The sequence below is a fragment of the Oryzias latipes genome, chromosome 1, assembly GCF_002234675.1.
Source record: "Oryzias latipes chromosome 1, ASM223467v1".
Taxonomy (NCBI): Eukaryota; Metazoa; Chordata; class Actinopteri; order Beloniformes; family Adrianichthyidae; genus Oryzias; species Oryzias latipes.
This window is the reverse complement of record NC_019859.2, coordinates 14434805-14462601: the sequence shown is the minus strand read 5'-3', so window position 1 is coordinate 14462601 and position 27797 is coordinate 14434805. Positions and strand designations below refer to the sequence as shown.

Below are 27797 nucleotides of genomic sequence, written 5' to 3'. Positions count from 1 at the left end.
TTCTAGAGTTAATGTCAATTCCCCCAAAATTTTGTTTTTGAGAGTCAAAGCACACTGTCTTTAGTAGCTAAAATTTTAGGGATGGGATGAGATGGCAGCTGCAACGATGAAATGACTATCTTTGGAAAATGTGTGTTTGTTTTTACTTCAAAATGTCAGAGCCAAGGTAGAGCACTGAAATATTGTATTGGGGTTCCAAGAAATGTTTTTTTAAAAATATTTGCGGCTGTCTGGGAATTTCAGTATGAAATGTCTATTTATTTTTTTCTGAGGAGTTAAAATGTTGAATTATAATAGCCAAAATACTTAAATCCCTTTTTCTTTCTTTTTTATAAATACCAGCAGGAGAACTTGTAATGTAATTGTATGATGAAGTAATTAGTTTGTTTTTGAAGAAAGGAACACATGAAATCTGGCATAGAACCTTGTTTTGTGAGTACTTCTTTTTCGTTTTACTCTCGGATAACAGAAACAAACAAAAAAATTAATTATTCCACTTAATTATTTATCAACAGTTTCTAAATTGATTGATAATTTAATAAAAGTCACTTGTGACACAAAAGCTCTGAGAAAAGGTTTAGGTTTTGCTAGATGTTAGCAGCCTAAAACTAAAAAAAAAAGAACCAAAGTGTTCATGGTACAATGCAAAAAACAAAAAGTAACACCATTTGAAATTAAGTTTTTGGTGAAGTTTCAATGAATAAAGTTTTTAGAAATATCTCAATTTATTCGAGTAAAAACTAATGTCTTAAGGACTATTGTCAGCACAAATAGACCTAAAAATTCATGGTGGACAATAAAGAAAAAATAAAATTCGAACTTAATATGTAAATTTTGGGTAGTTCTTTTGCGCATCAATTAGTAGACAGCTATTTAGAAAAAAAAGCTACAGATCAACATAAATCAGAAAGTAAAAAAAGTTATTCTCATTTAGCAGTCAAACTTCCAAAACTGAAAATGTATGGCAAAGTTTTAGCACTTACCGTATTTTCCGGACTATAAGTGGCTGCGGAGTATAAGTCGCACCAGCCCAAAAATGCATTATAAAGTAGAAAAAAACACAGATAAGTCGCACTGGACTATAAGTCGCATTTTGACGGGAAATTTATTTGACAAAATGCGACCAAGATATAATAAGTTCCACAACCTTATATGACACAATCATAGCAGACTGTTTATCTAATAATTTCACAGTAATTCTTTCTCATACTTATTTATTTATTCCTTTCATGAAGCATCATTGGCCAACTAATACTCTGTTTTCATCCTGTATTTGTAGAAACAGTTGTCATTTTTATTGCATTTCTGAATCTATGAAATCATTGGAAAGTAGAATATTATGTTGTTAGCCTTTAAGATCTTACTGTAAAAAAGTTTGCTGATTCTCTGAGTCACTTAACATACTCTTAACACTTAACACACCTCATACATCAAATTGACCCAGGAACATCATCTCTGTTCCTCACAAATGAACATAACAGGAGGGTTAACAATGTATTTATTTCAATTTATTTCTAATATAAGTCTCTGCGGAGTATAAGTCTCACCCCTTGCCAAACTATGAAAAAAAGGGCGACTTAAGGCCTGTTCACACCGGGACGAATTTCGCCGGCGATTTTCGCCGACGTTTAACGCCTCGTGACTAAACAAAGGGCACCAACGAGAGTGTGCACACCGACGCGAAAAAACGCCACGCGTTAAAGCGTCAAAAAAAAAAAAACGCCTCGGGTTCGTTTTTTTTTTTCGACGCGTCGCGTCGAAATCTACTCGACCAATGAGAATGGCGCTTTTGCTCACGTGTCTGGAGCTTCTGAAGTTACAGTAAAACACAACTTGGGGGCACTCAAACACAAAACTGCCTTGCTGAGCACACATACCAGCGAAGAAGATAGACGCCAAGTAGCGTCTACACAGCCGCGAAGCAATAATGACGGACATTCTAAAATATCCCCGAACCAAGCACCAGTTGGAGCTACTGGTGCTTGAAATATTCATGTTTTCTTTGTTTGATTCTGACAAGCGTGTAAATACTTGCTATCTTCTTCTGAGTGAAAAGCGACTTTAAGAAGCGTAAAGTTGCGCAGCGCCACCTTGTGTACAGGAGTATTTCTGTTTTACATTAAGCGCCATCTAATGTCAGGGAATGAAATTGCATGTTCACTTCACTCATCGTCAGCGAAAATCGCCTGGGTGTGAATACAAAAAACGTGGCGAAAAACGCTGGCGAATAACGCCTGGCGAATATTCGTCCCGGTGTGTACGGGCCTTTATAGTCCGGAAAATACGGTACATGTTCTCCAGGTAAACACTTTCAATGCTTCCAGAAGCTTAAAGGGAGTGTTCGACCTCCAAAGGGTCACTCATCGAGTAAATTGATGCAGCTAAATTGTCAAGCAATATGTACACAGCCCAAAGTGTAAAAAAAAAAGAACTTTCTTGCCAAACAACAATAAATAAAGAATCACAGCGAAATAAAATGATGCCCCCCCCCCCAATAAATAAATAAAGTAATATTTTATTATTTTTAGATATAAATTTATATTTTCTCATGCACACATAATTCACATACAGGTGATTTCCGGTTCTGAAGAAATTAACAAATTTGATGAAAAAATAAAAACAAAGAGTTAAAAAAGATGTAAACCATAACATTGAGTTGTTGTCCATACAAAAGGTGTTTTGATACCATTTATAGAGCTATTTCTTTAAACAAGTTAATCATATAGACATGATTCACTTAAAAAGTGTCAGTTCGTGAATGTGGGCTATTTTTTTCCCATGCTTGGTTCAACTTTTTGGTCTTATGAAAAGCTTATGTACGGTATATTTACCTCATTATTCTTAATGTATGTGTTGCTCCACTTCTTTTTTTTAATTTATTTTTTTACTTTTTTACATGAGGTGCCCTATATTAGTGCTGTTGACAGAAGACACTGTTCACTTTAAATGTCAAATCCGAAGTGTTTCTCTGCGAGAAAAGCCTGTTTCAGCTTCTTTATTCTCTTCCGAGTTTGGTTGTCTTATAATTAAGGACACATATCTTTTAATACACATTAGAAATAGAGTAAGAATTTAAACTAAACATGGGTTTAATGGAGTTTGGTCTTACCACAAAAGATAAGGAAGTAATGGAAAACAGACAAAAAGAAGGATTAAAGTTGCCGTAAGCAGTATGTACCTAAACTTAATTTGATATACCACAGAAAGTCCAAAACTTTAGTTCAGGTTGTTAAATTATGGGTAGTGTAAAACAGATAGGAAAAATCATTTTAAAATATATATTTTGTTCAACTTAAAAGCAAACGTTTTTTTCTGTTTTATTGACATTGCTGATTTGTTTCATTTATTTTACCATAATACCAATATATACAGTATATACCTATTTCTAAAAATGTATTTCCATGCAGACCATGACTGTCGAGTTCTTGTCATTGAGATATATCGCACTGCTTGCTTTGCAGCCATTAACGCCCTACACTTACTGTTGTACAGCTTGGGCAGGTGATTTCAGGTTCTGAAGAAATTAACAAATGGGATAAAAAAAATTAAAAAAATAGAGTAGCCAGCTGGATCGAGATTGCTGCAATAACAAGCACATAGGTGGATCTGAAAGATCAGAATTGGGAAGACCTGATTTTCACCATACAGTGATCCCTTGCTACAACGCGGTTTACTTTTCACGGTTTCGCTACTTCACGGATTTGCATCGTGCATTGTGTTCTGCATTCTGATTGGCTAAAAAGTCACTCCGCTTCTTCTCTACCTGTGCGTCAATAACGCTGCAGTTTAATATGTACACTTACGTAAAACAGCTTGCCAAATTAACAGCACGTACGTGCAAATTCTCTTGCAATTTCAAGTTTCTCTAAAACCCATAGAAAAAAGAGCAACAACTGCCTATCACTATGTTCTTCTCCCGAACAAACACAGCTGCACTGCGGGCTTCAAAAGAAGAAAACACTGCAGAGCTGAGTCAGGATGCAGCGGCTCAGTCTGTAGAGCAGTAAATACACCTGAGTTACTATTTGTCCGACTGTACTTTGTATTTTTTTCATAATTTTGTTTTTTAAATTTTCTCCCGTTTAATCCAATTACTCGGGTCGCGGTGGGCGGGGCTAATCTCCGCGATTTGAAGCCTTCTGACTGTTCACATTGATGATTAAAATTATTATTTGACAGTACAGTACAGAGTTATTTGTTGAATAAAAACGTTTCTAAAGTACTTTTATTTGTGAAACAAATGCTTGAGCCTCTAAAATGGTTTGCTCTTTCTTTTCAATGTATAATAGAGTATTTAATTGTATAATAATTGAAAAAAAAATAGTGGTTTCTACTTCACGGATTTTGCCTATCACGGGTTCTTTTTGGAACGTAACCCCCGCGAAAAACAAGGGTTTACTGTAACTTCAAACCCACATACTAAGAAATGTGCACCACAATCCTATAAACCAGTGTTTTTCAACCAGTGTGCCGCGGCACACTAGTGTGCCGTGGGAGATGGTCAAGTGTGCCGTGGGAAATTGCCCTCATTAATCATTCACTGATCTAAAAACATTTCCCATCTCCAGGATATCAGCTCTTTGTTCATCCAAACAGGCATTGAGAAAACACTGAGTAGTTAGGAATATAAAAGATCTTAAAATTACTTTTTCTTTGTGTTTATTTAATTCTATTAAAGAAAGTTTGATAAGAATCACGGTACCGCGATTTACCTGCAGCTATGACAGTTTGCGGAAAAGTCCCGTCCCTTTAACTGTCTCCAACAATCATTCTTGAAGGCTTAATCACATGTCATCAATCTGACCAATCAGAAGTGCTTAAAGTCTTCACTTCCTTGTTCTTAATTCTGCTGATAAAGTCGCTCAGTTCTAACAAAAATACCAGCTAAAGCTCGCCTTAGCGGTGTAGCTTTCCACAGAGCCCGGTGTCAGACCGTGAAACAAGTGGACAATACAATGAAGGTCAGAGACGCGAGCCTTTCTGCAAGTTTTCGGCAGTTTTCACAATACATCTCCCGTGATGCATTGGCTTAAAGGGCCAGTGTCCCAGCGCACAATGAGTTGTCCTTGCGAAACGCCTTGAAACCACAACAAACAAACAGTTTCTAAATTTTCTAATTTAACTTTCATTTCATCTCTTAGAAAAAACAGCCGCAACATCCTGCTTTTCCGGCCACAATTATCACAAAAATGCACGTGAGATTGCGGGCGCGGGGGGGGGGGGGCTGTCGATCAATACAGACCGTGAACTTCTGTTTTTTTTTTTTTTTGGATGCTGGTGTGCCGCGGGATTTTTGTCAAGGTTAAAATGTGCCGTGGCTCAAAAAAGGTTGAAAAACACTGCTATAAACCATGGCAGGTGTGACAGCAGGGCTTGGTTTAAGTTAAAACTTTCTTTTTTCACTCACTATTTGAAGGAGGTCTGCCGTACTAATCAGATCAAGGATCACATAGAAAAGTGGTTGGTAAAAGTGTATATTGAAACAAACATATTGGGGTGTTTGAGGTAAATGAGGAAGCTCAAGAACACACCTGCAAACATTTGGTTTGATTTAGAGTAACGCAAGAAGTATAAATGTCAACAGTAGTAAATGTATGACTCTTAGGTCCTGTTCATAGGTGCAAATTAGACATTAATCTAGCATTACCAACATCAGATATATAGTTTTCGAATCAGATCAATTGGTCGTTTTTACTGTGTCAATTTGCAGATTGAAGAAAAAAATGTGTCTTCCTAAAGTTTGGAGACAGATTTTAGGGAGAATCTATGGCACCAATCAAATGAACATATTTTAGGAATTCTAGTAAAACAAACAGCCAATTGGAACATCTTTTCTGCAAAAGGAGTGAGTGCAAAATGATAAAAAATGTAATGATAAACATGTCGTCAGAAAGTTATTCAAATATTGAACCATTCTGGTTAGCGGAAAGAACATAAACTGTACATTATGAATCAAGAGTAACATTAACAGTAACAGTGATGGTTGATGCAAGGGGGCTGCTAAGAATTTGTCTGTTAGCAATACACACTTCATTCCTCAAGAGGCAGATGGGTTTTCTGTGTGTGTATGTGTGTGTGTGTGTGTGTGTGTGTGTGTGTGTGTGTGTGTGTGTGTGTGTGTGTGTGTGTGTGTGTGTGTGTGTGTGTGTGTGTGTGTGTGTGTGTGTGTGTGGTGGTGGGGGACTGTTGGAGGAATCAGAGGCCCCTGAGAATACAGACTAAAACTATCACAATAAAGGTCACAGCAACCTAGAAATTCTCTGCATAAAAACACTTGCTAGGACAAGGTATGTGTTCTGATTGCTTGTGCCATTTTTTAGGTATTATTTTTTTTTTCATTAACACATAACAAATGGTGTATTTGCTCATGTAACAACCAAGAATTTGATTTCCAAACCTGCAGTTTGATCGCAAGTTGCTCTCCCCTCTCCAAATCCATAAATAACAAAAATCCAATAAAATATGAGAAAATGACCATCTGAACAGAAATGCAAGAGTTTATTTTCAGCATTTAAACAGTGTAACAACACTAAAAAAAAACATCAATAATGCATCTGAGAAGAATGGAGAGGGAACGGGGTTTATATAAAGAACATGATCTAGCAAAACAACAATCTATTGCTTTCAAAGGTCAGCACGCTATAAAGCCAGCTCAAACAGCCAACCCCTTAACCTCACCTTTTCCTGACACTGTGGTCACTCATATTTTCCCAATAACTCACACTATTATCACCTGCGAGCCATAGAAAAACCATTTCAGACCTTTTCTCCATCAAAGTAATCACTTTATTAGTGACACAAAGATAGGTTTGTGCTGTTATATGGATCCAGGGGGAGCCATGAATTTGACTCAGAAGCAAAATAACAATACAAAAGGAAAAAAAAATGACTTAGAGTCAATATTATATTTGTATTGGTAAGGTTTGCTTTTTTGTTTGTCTAGAAGTTGCAATAGTATTAAATTAAATAAGCAGCTTGTTAATGTATTTTATTGACAGGAATTAACATTTGTAAAAGATTAAAAATGAACAAAGTTCATATTTCCTTCCCAGAAATAATGTTTCATTTATTTGTGTATTGTAAACCCAATTTCTTTTGGTCATTTGTTAAAATGATCCAGCTGCATAATCAAAATGTTCCATATTCGTTTTATTTCTCTTTAGTGCATAAAAATGGATTTAGTATGACATCTATGTTATGTTTTAATGAAGAAAGGTTTGATTTTTATTTGAATATAGAGATAATGTGTGCTGCACATTACTTAGGCTATGGGACAAGAGTCAAATTGCCAAGTTCGGTTTTATATAAATCACTGCCAAGCCTTCAGTGTGAGAAATTTGCATAAAGATGAATGCGTTTCCAACAAATCTTGGTCACGCAAAATGTAAACATGACTAAAGTGATGAAAGAAGCAGAGTCGTACTTAGAACTGTGTTGTTTTATAGCATGACAATGAATACCACTCTGTGTGACAATTTACATGCAATTTACAAAAAGTAGAGAATAATGCTTTATACTTTTTTTTAAGCATCTGTAGCATCATGCTGCAGCATCAATATTGCTTTAGAATTCCCGTCTTCAATTTAAGCAAGCACTGCAGCACAGCAGTGAAACTTAATTTATTATTTATGCCTCTGCAATATTCGGAACAAAGCAAGAATGCTCAAGATGAATCCAGTCCGTCAGAGCTGAAAATACATTTTATCACAATGCAAATTATTGTAGCTATTTTGGTAGACTGGCATCTGTTATTTATAATATTTGGCAGCATTGAAACAAAATAGAAAAATCATTTTGAAATGTCATAACAATATAAAAAAATAACAAAACTTTTAATTTTCTACATTGGGATATTATCTAAAAACCGACATAAAATAGTCAACAACAATTGGTCAAAAAGTCAGTAAAAAGCTATTTTCTCTTGAGATCAGTCTAGTATCAATTGTATTTTATCCAGATATCTTAATAATTACTCCCTTCTTTAAACAAAATGTTTAAAACAAAACAGGCACTAAGATTAAGTATTTCTAAAAAGTTATTTTTTTAGTGAATAAATTCCATTTAAAAATCCTTGAATTATTTGCCAAAAAAACACTCTTTTGCATGGTAACTTCATAGTATGGGTTGGATTTTTGGTTTTGTGGAAATCACCATTTATTTTAGTACTTTTTCTACAACAACATAAAATGTGGTCTTGGAATAGGGATTTGAAAAACGAATCAATATCGAAACAAATGGAATGAAACTGTAAATTGAAATGAATCCTGACCTTGTGAATCTGACTCAAATCAATTCAGGGATTTGTCAGGGATACCCACTCCTAAGTGCGACTCCTTCAATTGATTAAAAAAGGCATTCTGCCCAGCGCATCCATCCAGAACCCTATGTAAGATAGGTTTGATACAGTTAAGGTCCAGGTTCTTGCTTCCATATCATCTTATCTAATGACATTAAGGTTGATTCTATAGTTTGATCAGTGGCGGTTCTACACTAACTTACTCCCTGGGCGAGTAACCCCACCAGCGCCCCCCCCCCCCGCACACATACAAAATTTGACAACATCCTGTTGTGTTCCCTATCTTCTATTTAGCCATTTTACACAAAAAATGCATGCATTTTCTAGACTCGTATTACAGGGGGGTCAAACTCAGTCACACAGGGGGCCTAAGTTAAAACATGCTTAAGGTTTTGGGCCAAAAAAGATAAACATTTACTGATCACACTAAAGCTAAACTTTTAAACCTTTTAAACTGAACTTTTTCAACATAAATATGAAAAAAAAACAGGAACACAAGTTAACTTAAACCCTAAATAACTTGTAATATTTTGCTCTCCATAGAAATATATTCTGTCAAAATTATACAAATATGAACATGCTGCAGAACAAAACAAAGAAAGCCTGGAAATATTAATAAAAAATTACAAATCAAATATTTCCGTATTTTTTGCTCTTTAATCATTTTTTAAAGCTTTTTTTTTAGAGCTGGACTCCTGCTTCATTTTTAGCAATAATTTCTTAATGTGTGACGTCCTGTGTGTGTCTTTGTGAAACATATCAGAGGGATTAGATCTAAAAAAAAAACTTATTGTGATTAATATTTTTAGGTCTTATAAAACATTAAAGACTAAATCATAGAATTCATCAGTGGGATTACTCCAAAAATATTTGGCATTTCCCTAAATTTGTGCAACACCAACAGCAGAAATCCTCCAAAAAAACTCAATCCATAAAAAATGGTCTGCGCCCACCACCCCTGTTACGGTTTCTGTTTCTTTGCCCTTGTGGTTTGTTTCCTTTTTGTTCTGGCATGTTTTGAGTTTAACTTCCTGTTTTATTTTGTAGGGTTTCCTGCTTCGTTTTTGTTGTGAGTTTTTCTTTGGTTCCCCATCCTAACTGATTGTGTTCACCTGTGTCTCGGTTGTCTGTATGTATTTAAGTCTTGTCATTCCCTTCCTCTTGGGCTGGTCCATAGTATGTTAGTCTGCTCCCCCGGTTTGGGGGGTTTAGTGTTTCGAGTTTCTAGCCTGCCATCTGCAGTGGTTTTGGTTTTGTGTCCTTAGTTTTGTTTATTAAAGCCCCCGTTCCCCTGCAACCTCCTGCCTCCTCTCGCTCTCTGCGCCTGGGTGCTTCCTCCCTTCTCCTCCCGTAACAACCCCTCCCCCTCCCCTTCCCTCTGACACACGCGGCTCCGTCTCTATGACGGGAGGCGCAGCTGCGGCCCAGAGTTGATTGTCAGATAGAAAAAGACTCCCAATCACCTGTTAGTGTGATTCAGCCAGCCACCGGCGAGTTGCGCCCCCCTCTCGAGTTTTTTGACTTATGTTCCAAAGACTACCGCAAAGAGGTGTGGCCGCAAGCGTCTTGCAGCAGAGGGCGGTGGTCACGTGCGCGTCGGGTCTGCTGTGTCGGAGCAAGGAATTGTGGGAAATAATCCCCATTGCCTGCTTTTGTCGAAATTGGGTTGAGCACGGGGGTTTGTTCTGCCTAATTCCTTTTCATGTGCCTGTTTTACGTTGTTTCACTCTGAGTTATTTCATCTTTTTTTTTTTTTTTTTTTTTGCACCATAAGTGTGAAGGGGAAACAGGATGAAGAGATTCTTAAGAGTCTGATGTGTCAAGATAAAAGTGTTAAGTGTCGGCAGCTGAAGCAATTTCAAATTAAAAGCGCAAAACTTACTCTTTGAATATATTAGCCTCTTTGAATATAGTAGCACATTATGTAAAACGCATCGGACATGGCAAATGCCGCCCCCTATGAAGTGCCGCCCTGGGCGACCGCCCACATCGCCCATATCAAAAACCGCCACTGAGTTTGATCCATCTATCAATGTCAATCATGTTAGCAGAGCTTACAGTATCAAGCACTTGACGGGGACTGGCACTAGCGAGAGAGGGGCAAAAGGGAGGAAGCTGGCAATTTCTAATGCAATTAAGTTGCCAGGTTTGAGAGCCTTTCATGTCATAAATAAGCACCTGGATAATCTAATTTCTTAAAGTGACTTTAAAACGTTAAATTCTTATTTTGTTGACAACTTCAACAAAGATAGTGATGCTGGGGTCTTCAGGCACCACCAGATATATTGTTGCTGCATATTGAGGATTACTTGTTTTGTTCGATTAAAGTACAATCTGAAAGAGGAATACAGCCTTACTGCTTTCAGCTACCGTTTGCACATATGAAAAACACATGGATGAAACTAAATCATCTTCTTGGGAACTGATTACTATCAGTCATTACACAGATTACTTTATTGACTTCCAGAAGCTGAAAAGAACTTGTGGTGCAAAATGAGCCACCAAACAGTTATTGATGCAAAATTAAGCATCATTAAACCCCAATGCTTCAATTCTATCGACCTTCAGCTCAAAGTTTCTTGCAGATTTTGATTGCAAAAGTTTTGGAACTTGTATTTGGTCAAACAACTGATGTTCCCTGCAATAATATGCATGGTTTATCCACTCAGTTTTTACGTTATCATATCATTTGGAAACATCCAGTTGTTTAAGGGCAGGTGCTACTACTGTTGAGTTGAATTTGTTTCCTTCAAGTGGGTTGTATCAAAGCTTGCAATCCCTGTGAGAGTTTTGTTTTGTACACTTTCTTCAAAGCTTTATAACCCATGTAAGAACTTCCTACCCTATGTTTAAAAGTTGTCCTTTATGCACATATACAGCTACATTAAATCCACTTGTCTCTCCCTTGGAAAAAGGGGTATCATGAGTATTTTTGCAAGTCAGCCAGAGAATCATTTTGGTCTGCTCTGGTGTTCTTTTGAATATTTCTTGTTGGCCGAAATGCTTCTCAGGGGCCTTTTACAGTCAGCCTGCAAAAGTCATTCATATGCATGAATGATCTGCCAGCTGCTTTGCAAGTGCACCTCTGGTGCACCAGTACAGTTGGCCAAAAGCCTTTCTTGCAAATTTATGTCACAATTTAGTGTTGCCCTATGACTAATTCATCCTAAACTGAACATTAGCGTTGCCATATATTAAAATCAAGACGCTATTCTTTTACTTTTGTGAAAAAAATCAAATTTTCACAAAGGCAACATCAAAAGGTTTAGGTAATTCCATGTCACTAGCATCACTAGTCAACATTTTTCAAGCTTAAGTAACTGTGACAACATGAACTTATTAACGCCCATCAACATTTTCAAGATGAGCATGACATTAAAAAGCATGTAATTGTTGAATTACCAGAGGGCTCTAATGAGAAAACCATTAATGTCCTGTCCTAATCTTCTGGTAGTTCCATCTCACTTTAAGATAACTGTTAATGTGTGTTGTGTGCTTGCTAGAGTAAAGGTTAATTGCAGGGTGAATCACATTTAAGCTTCCTGCCTCTGCTAATTTAATTTACAAGACATTTCTTTTTATGACACTTTTTTGTAGGTTTGGGCACACAAAAATAGAAAAATGAAGAGGAAAGGTAAAGAAAAATCTGTGATTTTATTCAAGGCATTATTTGAACGCCACCTATTCCAGCTGTAACTAATGATGTTGGCCATAAAACCTGAAGGTGGAGCTGCAACAGAGTCAGTCTTTTTCTGCACTCTATGGGTTTTTTATATGGATTGTCCATTTCTTAACATTTAATGAGTAAAATAATCCATTACCTCAAATCTGCAAGCCAGAAGTCAAAAAGAGTTGTTCAATAGTCCAGTTCATTGAACACAAAAAGTGTATTCTACAAACTCAAAACTTCCTGCAGGGATCATTTTCCAATATTGTCACGGGCAAGATGTCTTATTTATCTTTTTATAGACGTTCTAGAACTGGGTGTTAAGGTTGTGCAACTGTCTGTGTTGTTTATAACATTGGCCTGGTGGATTGAATCTTGTGTCTTGCTGTGTTGTTTTGATTGGTGGATTCCTGAGGGATGCGCTTGCGTCATCGAGGTCTTTTGTAATCGCAGGTCTTTTTGTCATCCTAGCAGCATCTCGTTTCTATGGTTCGTTAAATAATACTCCATTGATGAGGATGTCTGACACAGTTAAGAATGAACAAAATGATGTGTTGATTGTAAAGTTAGCTGTGGCCTTGGACCAGAACAGTGTGACCTGAGGTGCTTAACTGCTTTCCAACAACTTCCGTCATTTAATCCAGCATTACAAACTTTTAGAACTTCGTGAATATAATTATTTTGGAAAACATTCACTTTAGTGAGCTTTAACACTAAGAATGAAGTGCTGGGCACAGATGGTCCACTGATTGTCCCATGAGTCTTGAACAAAGATTTTCCCCTGTGTTACTGAGCAGACAGACTTAGTGATTGTGTCTTTGAGCTAGCCTTGACTGACCAATAAAGGTAAGTCATTTTTTTTTTCTCTTTTTTTTTCTTCTGCACAAGACTGTGAGGCAGTGAAAAAAGAAGGTGCTGACAGATGGAATAGGGAGCATGGGACACTATGGGGAACCAATGATTTCTCGCTGGGTTTGGGACATTTAAAGTGGCATGAGTGCTGAATCTGGAGGGAAAATGATGTGAGAGGAAAGGAAGCAACAAGAAAAGCAGAGGAAAAGGAGAGGTGGACAACAAAATACCAGCAGGCAACAAAGTAGAGGGCACTCAAGAGAATAAAAATAGCTCGACTTTTCCACCTAAGAATATGTGTCAGATAAATCTCTTCTTTTCTGGTGCAAATAAGTTCTTGTGAAGTAATTATGTGTAGGTGTCCTATAGGATTGAGGCTTTTGTGACATATATGGGGGTTACATTCTGAATAGGAGATTTAAAGCTAAATGCTTTATGGATATTGTACGTTACTGCCCTCCCTTGTTTCAACAATTGAATTGTTCACAGCACTTCTATTTGCATTTGATACAAGTGCAGCATTATTTCATCACTTCAGCATCGAAGCAAGATTTCTATTTATATCCCTATTTTTACTGCTGAGTTTTATTTTTAATGTTTCATTGTGTTGAGTGTACGTGGTTGAGTTTTGGGTAGTTTAGGGCATTGTGTGCTTGTTTATTTATGTATTAATTTATTTTAAGTTTTGAAGATGTTTGATTTTGTGAGGTACTTTGGGTTACTAAGGTGTATGAAAAGTGCTTTATAAATAAAATTGAACCAACTTGAATCAGAAAATGAGGTGCTAATTCCTCTCAAAACAAGAAAAAACATTGCTTACAATTCAATTCCACTGCGACAGACTGGCGAACTGTCCAGGGTGTCCCCTGCCTTCGGCCACAAGTGGCCGGGATAGGCTCCGGCAGCCCCGTGACCCCGAAAGGGAAAAACGGAATAGAAAATGAATGAACAATTCAATTCCAGTTGACTTTCTAAACTATGACTAAGCACCGTAATGGCCCATGTATGAACCACAAGGGTTCAGGTTTTTAGGATAAAGAGAAATAAGACATGTATACTTGGCTTTAAAAGAGGACCATTTCCACATGTTTACATTGAAGAAAAATAAAATGCTAACCATGAGTGACAGAAGCAAAAGCTGTCCATATTATGTTGTTAGAAAAGATATACAAATGGATTGGGTACCATTTGGATAAGCAACTGATGCCTTAAAAGCACTATCCACAACTGCATGTTGCAGCTGTTAACTTCAGGATGCCAGTGAGATGGCATGCTGCACACCAAGAACTGTACCTTTCTGCTGTTATAGTTTTGGTTTTAGTGAAATGAAAACGATTTTTGAGACAGAGCTTTCTGGACAAATTAAAACAGATACAGTGTAGGCAGCGGGCTGTGTGATAGTGATGCCTCTCATGTGAGCACAGAAATTCTAGAGGGAATTGCGAGTTTCACATACCCACAGGGTGCTGAGCAATGAGTGTCCATCACTCAAATTCAACTTGTATTGGTGCTCAGCTAAAAGTGAGAAAGACAAAAAATACATTTTAGGGGATTGTTGTGAGGGCTTTTCCTCTCAAAACAAGAATCTCATAGCAAAGGATTAGAAAATTAAAAGGGGATATAATGGTTGCCTGGTAATCTATATGAGAGCCCCTATAGTGCTTAAAGCTCATAGTTGCTATGAGATTAAAGTCTCAACTTTACAATGTTGTCATCCTTTCTAAAAGTGGGACAGCTTTATGCAAATGTCCTCCTTTTTTTCTTTTCTTTCGTTATTCAAACACTTCCAGTTTCAAGTCTGTGTCAACAAAGTAAAGGAGAAGAGGTGACGTAATGTAGTTACAAGAAGCATATGTGTACTAAGCACACTCATTTACAGTATGTAATCAGTTACTCCAACTGTTGATTGAGCATTCCACATGGAAACTCCTGGAGGAGCTGTGTTAGCAGCAGGGACATCAGTCTTCCCTAATGACCGTCCTACCTCACAACTCTGGTTTAGTTTTATGTGCCACATCAAACTAACTGTGACATCTGTGTGCTGGCTTATCACACTCTCTAAATCCTTCTCCCAGCGCCTCACAATTTTGCAAAGTTGCCCCCTTTCAACTGAAATGGCTTCTTGCTATGGCTATATTCTGCCCAGGCTCCCTTGACCTGAGCTGGTGATGCATTACACCCCAGATCAATTGATAGATTGGCTCTGTCTGAGCTGCCGTAACTAAATCAGCTGCTCCTGATGATTCAGCACCGGCCTGGGAGCCGAGCCTGCTGTCACCAATCACAGATCACCAGCAGCTGAGACAGGTATGGACATTCTCCTGTCACTTGAACCTAATTTATTGCCAGCTACCACATTGATTAACCTTGTGCTGTGGTTCAAGTTTCCTATAAAAATGTGTGTGTTTGGATGGAGAGGACGCACATGAAGATGGAGGAGGAGACATAAAGGCAACTAAATGTTTACATTACTTCAATAAATGTAAAACAGACTTGGCAACATCATCCAAAGAAACTCTTACATGTTTCTTCAGAAACATTAGTTGGGAGAAATATTTGTATCATTACTGGGAATTTCTTCTGCTCTTTCTGAGACCAGCCAACTTTATTAACCGAGAAACAGCTGGTGAGTTCATTTCATCTACATAACATAAAAGCTCCTCCTGCTTTCTGTCAGTAAGTGCTGGAAGCTAGAAAAGTAAAACCTCAAAAAATAAATAAACTAATCACTAACTCTTTGGATGTAGTTTGTGTGGTATGTTTAGTGCAAATAGGACAATATTGTTAACATTTTTTACTGTGTTGCAGAGTTTCTAAAATGTTTCACATGCTGGAGTAGTCCTGCCACTAGTGAAAAATTGATTTAATTGGTGGCATATTATTTAATTTATATCATTTTAACCTGATTTCATTGTGCCAGTGGGTTAATAAGAATGCTGACACAGTAGATCGTCTTAACAATGGCGCCAAATAAGGGTAAAATGACCACGGTTGTCCCTTGCTATAACACGGTTCACCTGTCACAGTCTCGCTGTTTTTTTGAACTTTTTGGTGCAATTTTGCATGCTTTATTTCTTTTTATTTTTATTTTTTACGGCCAATTAGTTCTGGTTAACTGTCGACCATTGTAAATGAATTTCCTCCGTGACGTGTCTCCTGTACTGAATATGTTTAACTTGACAAATTTGCATAAATCTTCTATCAAGATCAGATCGTTGGTTTTATTTCATATTGTTGGACTTATTTTTCAAGGAAGGTTTGAACTTTGATAGTTCAAACAAGAGAGAAAAGTGTAAAAATATTCATGTCTGTCTGAGAAAAGTGGATAAAGTGTTTAGTGAGGGGTTTTACAGCCTTAACCCTTTAACAATGGAGATATTGCTGGCGCCCTCTAAATTGCACCCTCAAAAAAAACACCCTCTTTGACACACCCTAACGTTTTGACTACTATTCCCTCGATCTATGAGAATCTGCTGATTATGACGCAGAGAAAAATGGATTGTCATTGTAGCTGTGCAGAACATTACTAAAAGTTAATATACAACAAATTACTTAAGTTAGTAACCTTGATAACAACTGGAAAAAAAAGCTGACTACTTAGCGAATTTCACCCATTGCGCGTTGTTTTTGGAACATAACTTTAGTGATAAACAAGGGATTACGGTATTGCAATTTTGAGGTCAACACAAGATTTATTGTCATTCAGATTTTTTACATTTCATGTTATTATTACTACAAACTTATTGTAAAGTATTGTATTCAGATATCATGGATTAAGTATGCATATATGTTTTAAAGTAAGCTGTTGACATAACCTAAATGTGGATGCAGAACAGAGAAAAACAAACATTTTTGTTAGCTCTGTCTCTATAATTTACTCTCTGTTCTCTGTTTGGACGCCAGAGGCAGTCCACAATCTCCCAGCTGTAGCCTCTGAAATACAACTCATGGGCCTAATGAACCAAGGCACAATTACTTTAGCAAAAAGCTGCTGCGACTTAAGCGGTGGAAAGGGCATTTTAGAGTTTAGAAATCTTCTGTGTTATGCTAAAGCACACAATGCTCGCGGTGACATGGATATTATGTGAAGTGTCTCTGAAGAAATGGCATAGCTCAGAAACGGATTTAATGGACGAAAGGCACCCTTTTTTTTGTAAGTAGACGTCACACAATCAACTGTATTCCTATTGAAACCAGCAAGGATTTGGCAGCTTATAGCCATTTTATAGCACAAAGAGAAGCTACACTAGTCAATATCTTAATAAACTTCTGTGATCATATTAAAATTGTCAGACTTTAATAAACTGAAAAATTTTTTTTACTTTGATGTATTTTTTTTGTCATAATAAACTTCTACAGATACTAATCCTCAGACTAATGTGTTTTATAACACTTCAAAACATACTCTACCTTTACATGAATATTTTACTGCTCCTGATGGAATCCTTCTGTTATCAAGTGAGAAGAAGACATGATCATCATGACGTTTGGAGAGTGTCAAAGAGCTGAACTCACGACACTTCACCGTGTGCTGGCTCATCTTTTCTCACCTTTCAGGCTGCTTCTAGCGCGGAGACAGGCTTCCAGATGAATGCCCAAAGAGCAGCTGGGCATGGGGAAATGACTAACATATTGTACTTGCAGTTGACTTTGCAATAACATGGTGTGATATGGACTGCCAGCTTCAACTGCAATGTTCTTTCAGCCTCTTCATATAACCCTATATATTTAAGATTTGTCATTTCTTTTAGTGTGCTCAACAGTTAACTGCCAGTGAAGAAAAAAATGGGGAAAAAAATCCGACATCGCACTTGAAAGAAATCCACAGAGAATGAAAAGTGCCAGAATAAGTGAAATAGTTCAATGCCTTATAGTAAAAAATGTGGGGGAAAAAAGTAATGCATGGGGATTTTCAACACAAGCATTCATAAGCATGGCTGTAGGCTTGATAAACTTCTCATCAATGCGCCTCTAAATGTTTAAAAGTTCCAACTTATATATGCTGTAGCCCATAAAGTACTCAAATGTCTTCTTTTTTTTTTACGATAATCTATATTTCAATATTTTATTTAAGCTGAAATGCCATCATGTGTAAGAACCACCATTGAGAATCACTTCAAGTCCAACACAAAAACACCTCATCAGAAACCCCACTGATCTACCAACAGCAGAAACGATACATAATTCATTTTCCACATGGGCTGTGACAAACTTTACTGCCTTAACCTTTTGGGGAAAATAAAAACGTTTTAAACAAACCCAAAGAAAACCCAATTTCCTACAAAATATCTACTTATTAATCATCTACTGATTTATCAAGCCTTTAAATAAAGAATTAGAATCAAACTTTTTCTACTTTTGACAAACTAATTCAGGCTGTGCATAATGTGTGCATTGCATCAAGAAAACAAGAGAAAATAAGAAGCAAGTGCTGAAACAAGTCCCACACCAATTAGCTAATGAGTTTTGAATAATTAGGGAGGGAACTCACATTGTTCATGTACTCGCTCAACAAGTCTTGAAGGGCCTGTCGGACTGCGTTGCATTCAGCCACAATGCGTTCGCGCCGGTCATCGCGCGTGCATGAAGAGTCTGCCATCAGCGCGGCACCACTGATGATGCTCTCCAAGCGTTCCTCCAGAGAAGGCCTGAAACGAGCCTCGCTGAATGTCAGAGGATCCAGTATGATCTTGTTCTGCAAGACAAAAAAATAAAATAAAAAAAAAAGACAGACAGAAGGTCAATAAAGTGATGCAGGCCCAGCTGGCCAGCAGCACAAAAAAACCCCAGCTGAGGGCCAAACTGAGACACCGCATCTGGTGATAAGCCATAATTCAATTTTTATCTTTATTGACTTGGAAAAACTTTGTCAAGTGAGAGTATTCCAGCAGTAAAAGACAGCAGCATTTGCCTGGAGGAAGACCTCTGTCAAAGCAAATCAATCACTTTATCCATCGACCATTGACCATAAAGAAAAAGATTCCAGGACTTTACTTTTTAGGCAACATGTTATTAGACTGGCACTTGATAACAGAACAGTGTATTTGGAAAAAACAACATAAACTTTAAATGTACATTTATGTCAAAATTATCTCAAACCATTTGTGTAAATTTCACAGTGAATACTCCCTCCCCCCAAAATACATCAAGTAATCAAAATATTGCTACCGGTAAATGGTTTTGTTATTGCTTAGGTATTTCCTACATTCATTTACTTGGCATACGAATGTTCACCAGGAGTACACAAACAAACTGGAAGGATAAGAAATTAATCCATTTTTCTCTCCCAGGAGGGAAAGGTTCATTTTCAAAGAGAAAATAAAAGTCAAACTCCATTGCACATTTCCTATGCTAAATGCAAACATAGGGATATATTAAGGACATTTTTCTAAATTACTATCAAATATTTTATTTTCCCATATACATATAAAGCTAAACATACCACAAATATGTGCTTGACTATGACACACACATTTGTCTCCTGCCTCGAGCTGCATTATGTCCACACTCGGATTTGCAATTATTGGGTTTTGAGAGCTTCATGAGGCTTTTATGTTTTAAGCTAGGTTGCTAAAATGATGAAACTTACAGTTAATTCAGATTGGGATAAACATTCCAAAGGGTCTTGATTTGAAGTATAAATGTGCAAATAAACACTCCTTTTTACATCTTTGGTCTATATATATATATATATATATATATATATATATATATATATATATATATATATATATATATATATACAGGCCATATATATTAAATTTTCTTTGAACTACTAAATCAAATTACATTTTAAAACACTAAGGTAAAGACTCCTGCCTTATGGCATTTATTATTTAAAACTCCACTGTGAGCATAAAGTAAATAAAATATTGGCAGCAAAGATTATTTAAAAACCTAAGAATGTGGATTTCTGAGGTAATAAATGTCTTTTTTACGTATTTTTTTATTTTTATTACTTTATTTTGTTTACAGTCTAATTTTAATGCAAGATGGTACCTTTTCCAGAAAGGCTAAATAGCCTTTCAGCTGTGAATTGCATAAGAAAGTACAAATTTTGCATTTAGTAGTCACATACAAATTTCGGTTTGGTTTTTGTCTGCCAGAATCTAAAATATGTATTGTAACATAGACAATTCAAAAAATGCATTGTGTGATCATGTGCGCACTTGGGTGTTCTTTAATCCTTGCCCCCATCTTAATGTGAATTAGTTTGATTTTGCATCAACATGAAATAAAAAGCTCAAAAGAGGAGAGAAATAGGAGCTCCAAAGAGTTTAACACAATGTTTATCTCAATGTGAGAGGATACAAAGGAAAAAAAACAACATGAAGGGGAAGTCAGAATATTCCGCAGGGACTTGTGAATTGTTTTTTTTTTTTTTTTTTTTTTTTTTGACTGTCAGGTTGCAATTATCACTGAAGGCAGAGAAAAGGCAGACAAAAAATGTTATAACAGAGGAGGAAAAGGCTAACCTGACAAGGGCTAGGAATATTTCAGGTAATTGGCAGTGGAAGAAGTCAGCCTCAAGTAAAGCTTTAAATAAAAAGAGGAAAAAAACTGGACTGATATCTGTAACTTCATTAGAAAAGTTTGGCTATGACTACAGTTCATCAGCTTTATTTAAGGTTGTATTCCCTCAACTCTCCTTTTCACATACCCATTGCAATTAATACTGAAAAAAAAGGTTTAAAAATGAAATCAAAGTATATTTGGTGTTATACTTTACCAAGTAAGACACTCAATACGTGCCTCGGGTAATTGAAGAGGAATTTAAACAAGATAACTTTATTTTCTCTCCGTTTTTTTTATTGGCCTTTAGTTCAATATAAACTTTTTGAGACACTATAACATGGATATTCATTTGTTGTGAATTAAAAATGATCAAAATGGCTAAAAATGAAGTGTGTATATGAATAAGTATAATAAATTAGTTTTTTTGCTTTTTTAACTGAAGAAATGAATCATCTAGTTGAATGTACTCATTGAAATGCACTGGCATGCATTTGTTCCTCAACTGGTCATCGTAATAAACCCTGAGAGAACATTACCTTGTGTGTTTGTTTTTGCCCTTTACAAGTTGTTAATCTCGATATCTATACTATAATCAGATATGTTCCATCCCTTGCTGAACATTTGATCGGAGGGTCCAATACTAACATCACACTGGCTGCTACTAACATAGCTGTAAATCATTGTAGGACATGATCAGAACTTGTTGGACATGGAAATAATTAATCAAACCATACATTGAGGATGAGGAGAAAAGGACTGAATATGTTCCCCTAACTTATAGTGTTCACAACTCAAAAAGAAGGAATGCTCTTAGTGTTATTTCACTGAACAAGTGATCCTTTCCTATGGGTGCGCAACAAACAAACTTGTGGAAAAGGAAAAATATAGTATCCTAAATATGTATCATAGAATTTAGACAGATCAATTGGTGCGCAGAGACCTCCAGAATGCTGATAGTGTTATTTCCTTTTGTTCCATTTTATCTTGTCTTCCAAGGAATCTCATGCTAGTCTGCAGAGCTCCCTAATCCTGAGTGAGTGTAACAGTTGAGCATGACAGTACATTAAACCAGAGGCAACCTGATAGTTGGCCCAATAAGAGTGAGGTTATTAGTTTGACCCTACTTTCAGGCATGAACTACTGAAACAAGGCGCACGTCACAAAGGCGCATGTCACTAATGCCTCCCAGGGCTTACCGATATTTGATGACAACTCTTTTGTCTACAAAGGAGTTTGGCGGAGTCCTTATTCTGCCTTGGGAAGCCCTAGTCAAGGGTTCAGGAATTGTCTGGTCGTGACAATTATTGTGTTTGACAAAGCCCTTCCCGCAATGGGCCAGAGGGGGCATTAGTCATGACCCACTATTCGTTTGATTAACCCAATAAAGAGCACCTGACTCGGATAAGGGTTTTGGCCTTCAATAGTCACAACATACAAGTGACTACTTATGCCAGAGAAGCCTTTTAAAAATGAATAGTCTCACATCGATTAAAACTAGAAAAAGGAATCTGCAATTATTCTGTGAAAGAGAATGTCTTTGCCTCTTTTAATTGCACTTGCAGGAAAACAGGAACTCACTCCAAGCTCAGTTTTGCAGGCATTCAGACTACTGTCTTTGCTGTGAGATCCTCAAATTAGCTTGGCAGAGAAACTACTGGCTCACACCACCTGAACATTCTCCCTGTTCATTAGTAATTTAACTCTCCGTGCTCATACGGTGTCATCTACACCTGGGGAGGCATCTGTGGTATGAACCTTTCAAAAAAAATCTAAACTGGTTGATCTTAAAGGGACATCGTCCTGTCTGAACAAGGACAGCCCCATCATCTTTTTAGAATGCTAAAGGTTTGTGCATCTTTACCACTAATCAACACTAAATCAATGCAGCAACATGTAATAAACATTCTACAGGTCAGTATTGAAACCTATTTATCATGTCCGTTTTGTTGTTAGCTTTCATAATCTCTCATGCTGTCAACATCCATTATGAGATCACCAATGCATAGAAAATCTTTCCACGCCTCAGGTCATATATTTACAGTCATTAGACAAGCTTGACAAAATTGTTTGCATCTCTCCGTTAACCCTTTAACATTAGAGTTGTTAGTGCTCTTTGAATTACAGTAACTCTTTGACCGTTTGTGTAATTAACGTAGTTCCAACGGATTCTGAAAGATAAATAAAATGGCTTAGCGCAGATTTGCGAAACTTTAGAAGCTTTGCGCTGGTATGGAACATTTTTAAAAGCTTTGCCCCAGGGGTGGAGCTAAGTGGGAAAAAAAGGGGGGCAGCTGTCCCTCCATCAGAGACAGACAAAGATTAAGTAACGATCAATACAAGCTTATTTAAGCATTGCAAAAATAACAAAAGCAATATTTTGTACAGCGCCTCAGCTAAAAGAACTGCAGTTTAATATTAATAGTGATAACAAAACTCACTTCATTAAAGAAGGGCTCCTTCTATAATGCAGTGTTTTTCAACCTCTTTTGAGCCAAGGCACACTATTGATGTACAGTCCCTCCAAAATCTCACATGCATTTTTGTGACAATTGTGGCAGAAAAAGCTGGAAGTTGCAGCTGTTTTTTTTTTTCTAAAAGAGGTAAGAAAAGTTAAGTTAGTCTTCAGTAATAATTTTTAACTAAATTATTTGAAATTTTACCCTGATAGTTGTTTTTCCCTCCAGTTTATTAACATGCAATTTTATGTTCTCTCACAAAAAAAACACATATTCTTTCTAAATAGTGATTTATTTTTTTAATATTTTTCTCAATGTTGGTTCAAAAGCAACTATACCTTTTGAACAATTATATGATCACAAGATGTTTGATAAATTTGACACAAAAAAACTAACATATTTATGTTTTCTGTAGCTACAAAAAAAGTGAACATGTTGAAGTTTTTTAGTTTTTCTTTTGTCTTAATCAAAAATGAAGTCTTTGAAAACTTTAAGAAAAATGTTTTATTTTTTTTTAGATGATTGAATTGTTTCAATTTAGTTTAATTGTGTCTGTTGGCCACTTCACCATAATCCTGTTTCTTAAATGTTGTTGTTACTTCTACCTAAGCTTAATTTTTCATTTTTCAAAAGTGACTGAAGTCTGAAAGGGAATTCATCCTTCAATCCAGACCTTTTTAGAAAAGTCTTTCAGTTAGAAAGATGACTTGGACCAAACTCTGGGATGTTTGGCTGTTAATAAACACAAACCTTGAAGGAGAACTAAACTGTTGACCTCTGATTTTACCAAAATTTAAAAACTATTTAAATGTATATGTACCTTGTGGTTTCAAGACGTTTAACAGAGAAGACTCATTGTAGCGCAGAGATGCTGTCACTTTAACACAATGCATCATGGGAGATGTAGCTCAAAAACTGACGCCGAAACCAGAAAGACTCGTGTCCCTAAACTTTATAATTTTAAACACTTTTTCCACGGTCTGATACTGGATCCTGCAGAAAGCTACACCACTACAGATAAGCTTTAGCTGGTATTTTTGTTGGAACTGAGAAACTTTACGAGCTAAATCGGAACAAGGAAGTGATGACTTCAACCACTTCTGATTGGTCAGACTGATAACGTATGATTAGGGGTCCAAAAAAGATTGGCAGAGACAGGTAATGGGGCGGGACTTTTCCAAAAACAGAGCTGACGCTGCTGCTAAACCGCAGTACTGTCATTCTTATGAAAATGTATTTAACAGAATTCAATGAACAGAAAGAAAAAAAGTATTTTAATAATAATAATAATAATGGATTTTCTGCGCTTTTCCAGACGCTCAAAGCGCTTACATTGTGTCTATTATTCAGTCACTCCTCATTCATTCTTGGTGATGGTAAGCTACGGTTGTAACCACAGCTGCCCTGGGGCAGACTGACAGAGGCGTGGCTGTCAGTTCGTGCCTACGGCCCCTCTGACCATCACCGGGACATTCATACACATTCACACACCAGTGGAGCCACACTGGAGGCAAGGAGGGTGAAGTGTCTTGCCCAAGGACACAACGACATTTTGGCTGGTGGGACCGGGGATCGAACCGCCGACCCTTTGTTCATTGGATAAACACAGAGCTGATATCCTGGAGATGGTAAATGTTTTTAGATCAGTGAAAATGGGTAATTTTCCACGGCACACCTGACCATCTCCCACGGGACAATAATGTGCCGCAGCACACCGGTTGAAAAACACTGCTCTTATGCTCTCATTTGCCACACTTCCAAAGTCTTGGATGGACAAACAGATAGACGGATGGACGGACAGATAGATAACACCTCAAATTTACCACAAAAAAAATAATAACATCATATGAGCATAGAGACCTTAATCAAACTAAAAGATGATTTGAGTTTCCTTTTTTTCCCGCAGCCACTTGGGCACCTTTTTGTAGAGCTTGGTTTAAAGTGAGTCATGCAGCAGGAGGAACACACAGTAAATATATAAAGTAAAAGAAAAAAAAAAGAGGACGAAGAAAGGAAAGAATAAAAGTGTTGCAATGACCCACTCAGAGACCTCAAACCGATTGAAATGCTACAGCCAGTCAGACCTTAACAGAGCCATGTATAAACGAAGGCTCACAAACCACAATGACCTGAAGCCATGCTGTAAAGAAAAGTGGGCCAGATTCACAATGAGAGAGCCTGATAAAGTCATACAGACAACAATTACTAAGTGATGCTACCAAAGGTGGTTCCATAAAATACTCCAAAATGGGACAGGCTTTTACATGTTGCCTGTATGACATTTATGATTTATTAATTAATGAATGATGGTGTCATTGTTTTACATTGTTGTTGTTTTTTTAAGACCTAGAGTGTACAGATTTTGCATTTGTCTTTAAAATGACAAACTGTAAAAAATACACCAAAAAGGAACCCCAAAGGTTTTAGTAATCTGAACAACTTAACTAAGCTTCATATACATTTTCAAATAGAAAACTACCACTAAACAAAGTAACGTTTTGTTTTATACTACATGTGTGGGACAATGTGCACATTGCATCATGCATTGACACATTTGTTTTTTAAATAACTACTAATGTCTCAAAAATTGAACATAATTACTGTTTTTATTATTACATAGCTTTAAATATGTATTGAAGATAAACAAAAACAGAATTCTGAAATGTTGATGCAAGCAACAGTAAACAATGACAGACGTTCCAACTGCCAGCAACACATACAAATATGATTAATGTCCAAATGGCTTGATTTAGAAAAAAAGTTAAATGTTACATGTATTCGCTCTCATAATTGACTCTCACGGAAGGGTAGAAACATGCATAACTTTTTTTAAATGTATTATTATCGTTATTTATTTTTTACAGTAAATCTACCAGTTTAAGACAAGCAAAAGACGGAACATTCCCAGTGGTCACAAAATTTTGACTAATCATTAAATGTGCTTCCTGCTGGTTTAATTGTAGCAGGTTTGATTGGGACCCATTATTGACATTGTCGAAATATCAAGGCACTATAGGCACTCAAGTTGATTATGCAAAAAAAAACATCTTTCAGGTTGATTAACATGATAAGTAATTAACAAATTTCAATCTCTGCGGGCAATTCTCATTTGAATGGGCCTAAAAGTCATCTTGAAATGCATGTGGCTGGAATGTTTATATGAGTCATGCCATCAGTTTTCTCTCTCTGGTAATGCTATACGTGAGTCACTGCAAATGTAATTTCTTCTGCAGGGTTTGCACTACTTTGTATCTCATTACAGTCCTTATACACTTTCATGTGTATAAGGACTGTGGGGAGGGGGGAATGTAAAGAAGTGGGGAGGGGGGACAATAACTTCTTAACACGCACTCTCTGGTTAAACAAATCTTTTCAGGCGAGTCTGGAGACCATTTTTTAGAGCATAACTTCAAACATTGTCTGCACCATACCTGTGTTGCCATGATGACCGTATTGACGAACTCAATGACAAACTCAACCAAATTGCATTGTCAAGATAAAACCTTTTCTCATATTTTTTAGTATTTTTCTTTTCTTTTTTAATGTAAAATTTTAGCTTTCCTTAAACACATTTCCACCCTTAAAAAAGGTATTGCAACATGTCTGGCAAATCAACAAAACAATCCTCTCCTAAATACTATCAGCTTCAACAGTGACAATCATTATATTCAATTATTATTAATGTAGCAAATACATGGACAAAGTCATAAATCACACATATCAATAGGATAATAAAGCCAACTAGAGTGCTTACTCTCCCAAGGTAATGGTGGTTGGAGCAGTGCCCAGTCTCTCGGGTGTAACACACCACCAGTGTGGAGAAACCAACTAAGTCATAGGTGTCTATTTGTACACAAAGCCAAAACAGTTTTCTAAAGTGATCGTCCAATTAAAATAAGGGTCCTAAAAGGAAGACTCCCTCATAAAAAGTTTTAATTGGAAAAAACCTTTGCTCTTCTTCACATTTTGGTATCTAAAAGTATGAGCTAGTTCTTTGCACTTTGCCCCTATGTCCTTTTACAGAACTATAACCTAATGTGGTTTGTTTGCCCTTCCCCTACACACAGCTGTAACATTTGATGACAAGAGCTGGACATAAATCTGCCCTGCAGAGAGTAATGCAGGCCACTGAGGTGCTCATAGAAAACGATAGATAACTGAACTGTAGCCTGGGTCTAGTGAGTTTAAGTTGCCCATAAAAATCTTTTCCACTGACAGAAACCATCCCCTCGCTTTGAGAAGCTATCTCTAAATACCTGTGACAATAGTCTTTGCAGTTTAGCAAGTGACGGCAAGTGAAAGCACAGATAAGGCCCTATCTGCAAGACACCTGCTGCTTTCAATGAAAGAACAAGCAGGGGTAGGAAAAGAGAAAATATATATGTGTGTATGTGTGTGTTAAAGACATTCTTTTCTGTTCCTTTTTCTCCAATTGCTCATGACCACCCACAAAACCCAACCTATATTCTTGTAACCAGCGAACACCACAAAAGATTTATATGAACCTTCATGTTTGGAAAAGGTCATTTACTGAACATGAAGACGTTAAATCAGACACATCATGGTATTGGGTCTGTTGTGTACGTTTTCTCCCACAGGCTAGATTTGATTCAGTATAAACTAAAAAATAAGTATGATTTTATTTCATTTTTTTTAATCATCTGAGGTGTTTTTTGTTCTAAAAATAGAACATCAATTAGGTAATATGTAATTTTGTTTTTATTCTATTGTTTTTGTAATTGTGTGGTTTGGGTTTTATGGATGGATCTAAAAGCCATCAATAGACTGCCACGTCTATGAAGACTCTCATTCATCCGGGTTGATTCCATCATGGCTGTCATCTGGACTTAGTTTTTAAAGTTAGAAGACATTTCACCTCTTATCCAAGAGGCTTTGTCAACTCTGGTAAAAGAGCTGGTATATATGCGCTCATGGAGGAGGAGTCACACCTGAAACTGGATGGTATTGTCAACTTAGCCTACATGGTTTCGGGTCGTTAAGAGTCCTTTGT

At 36.8% G+C, this 27797-nt stretch overlaps 1 protein-coding gene across 2 annotated transcripts in view; it reads right to left on the bottom strand.

Annotated features, from left to right (window-relative positions):
• The window catches only part of ctnna2 (catenin alpha 2), a 281743-nt gene that overhangs the window by 190230 nt on the left and 63716 nt on the right, over positions 1–27797 (bottom strand). For both annotated transcript variants that reach the window (XM_023956970.1, XM_023956972.1), the window contains exon 7: positions 18307–18510. In XM_023956970.1, coding sequence (XP_023812738.1) covers positions 18307–18510 — 204 coding nt within the window. The remainder of the gene's footprint in view (positions 1–18306; positions 18511–27797) is intronic.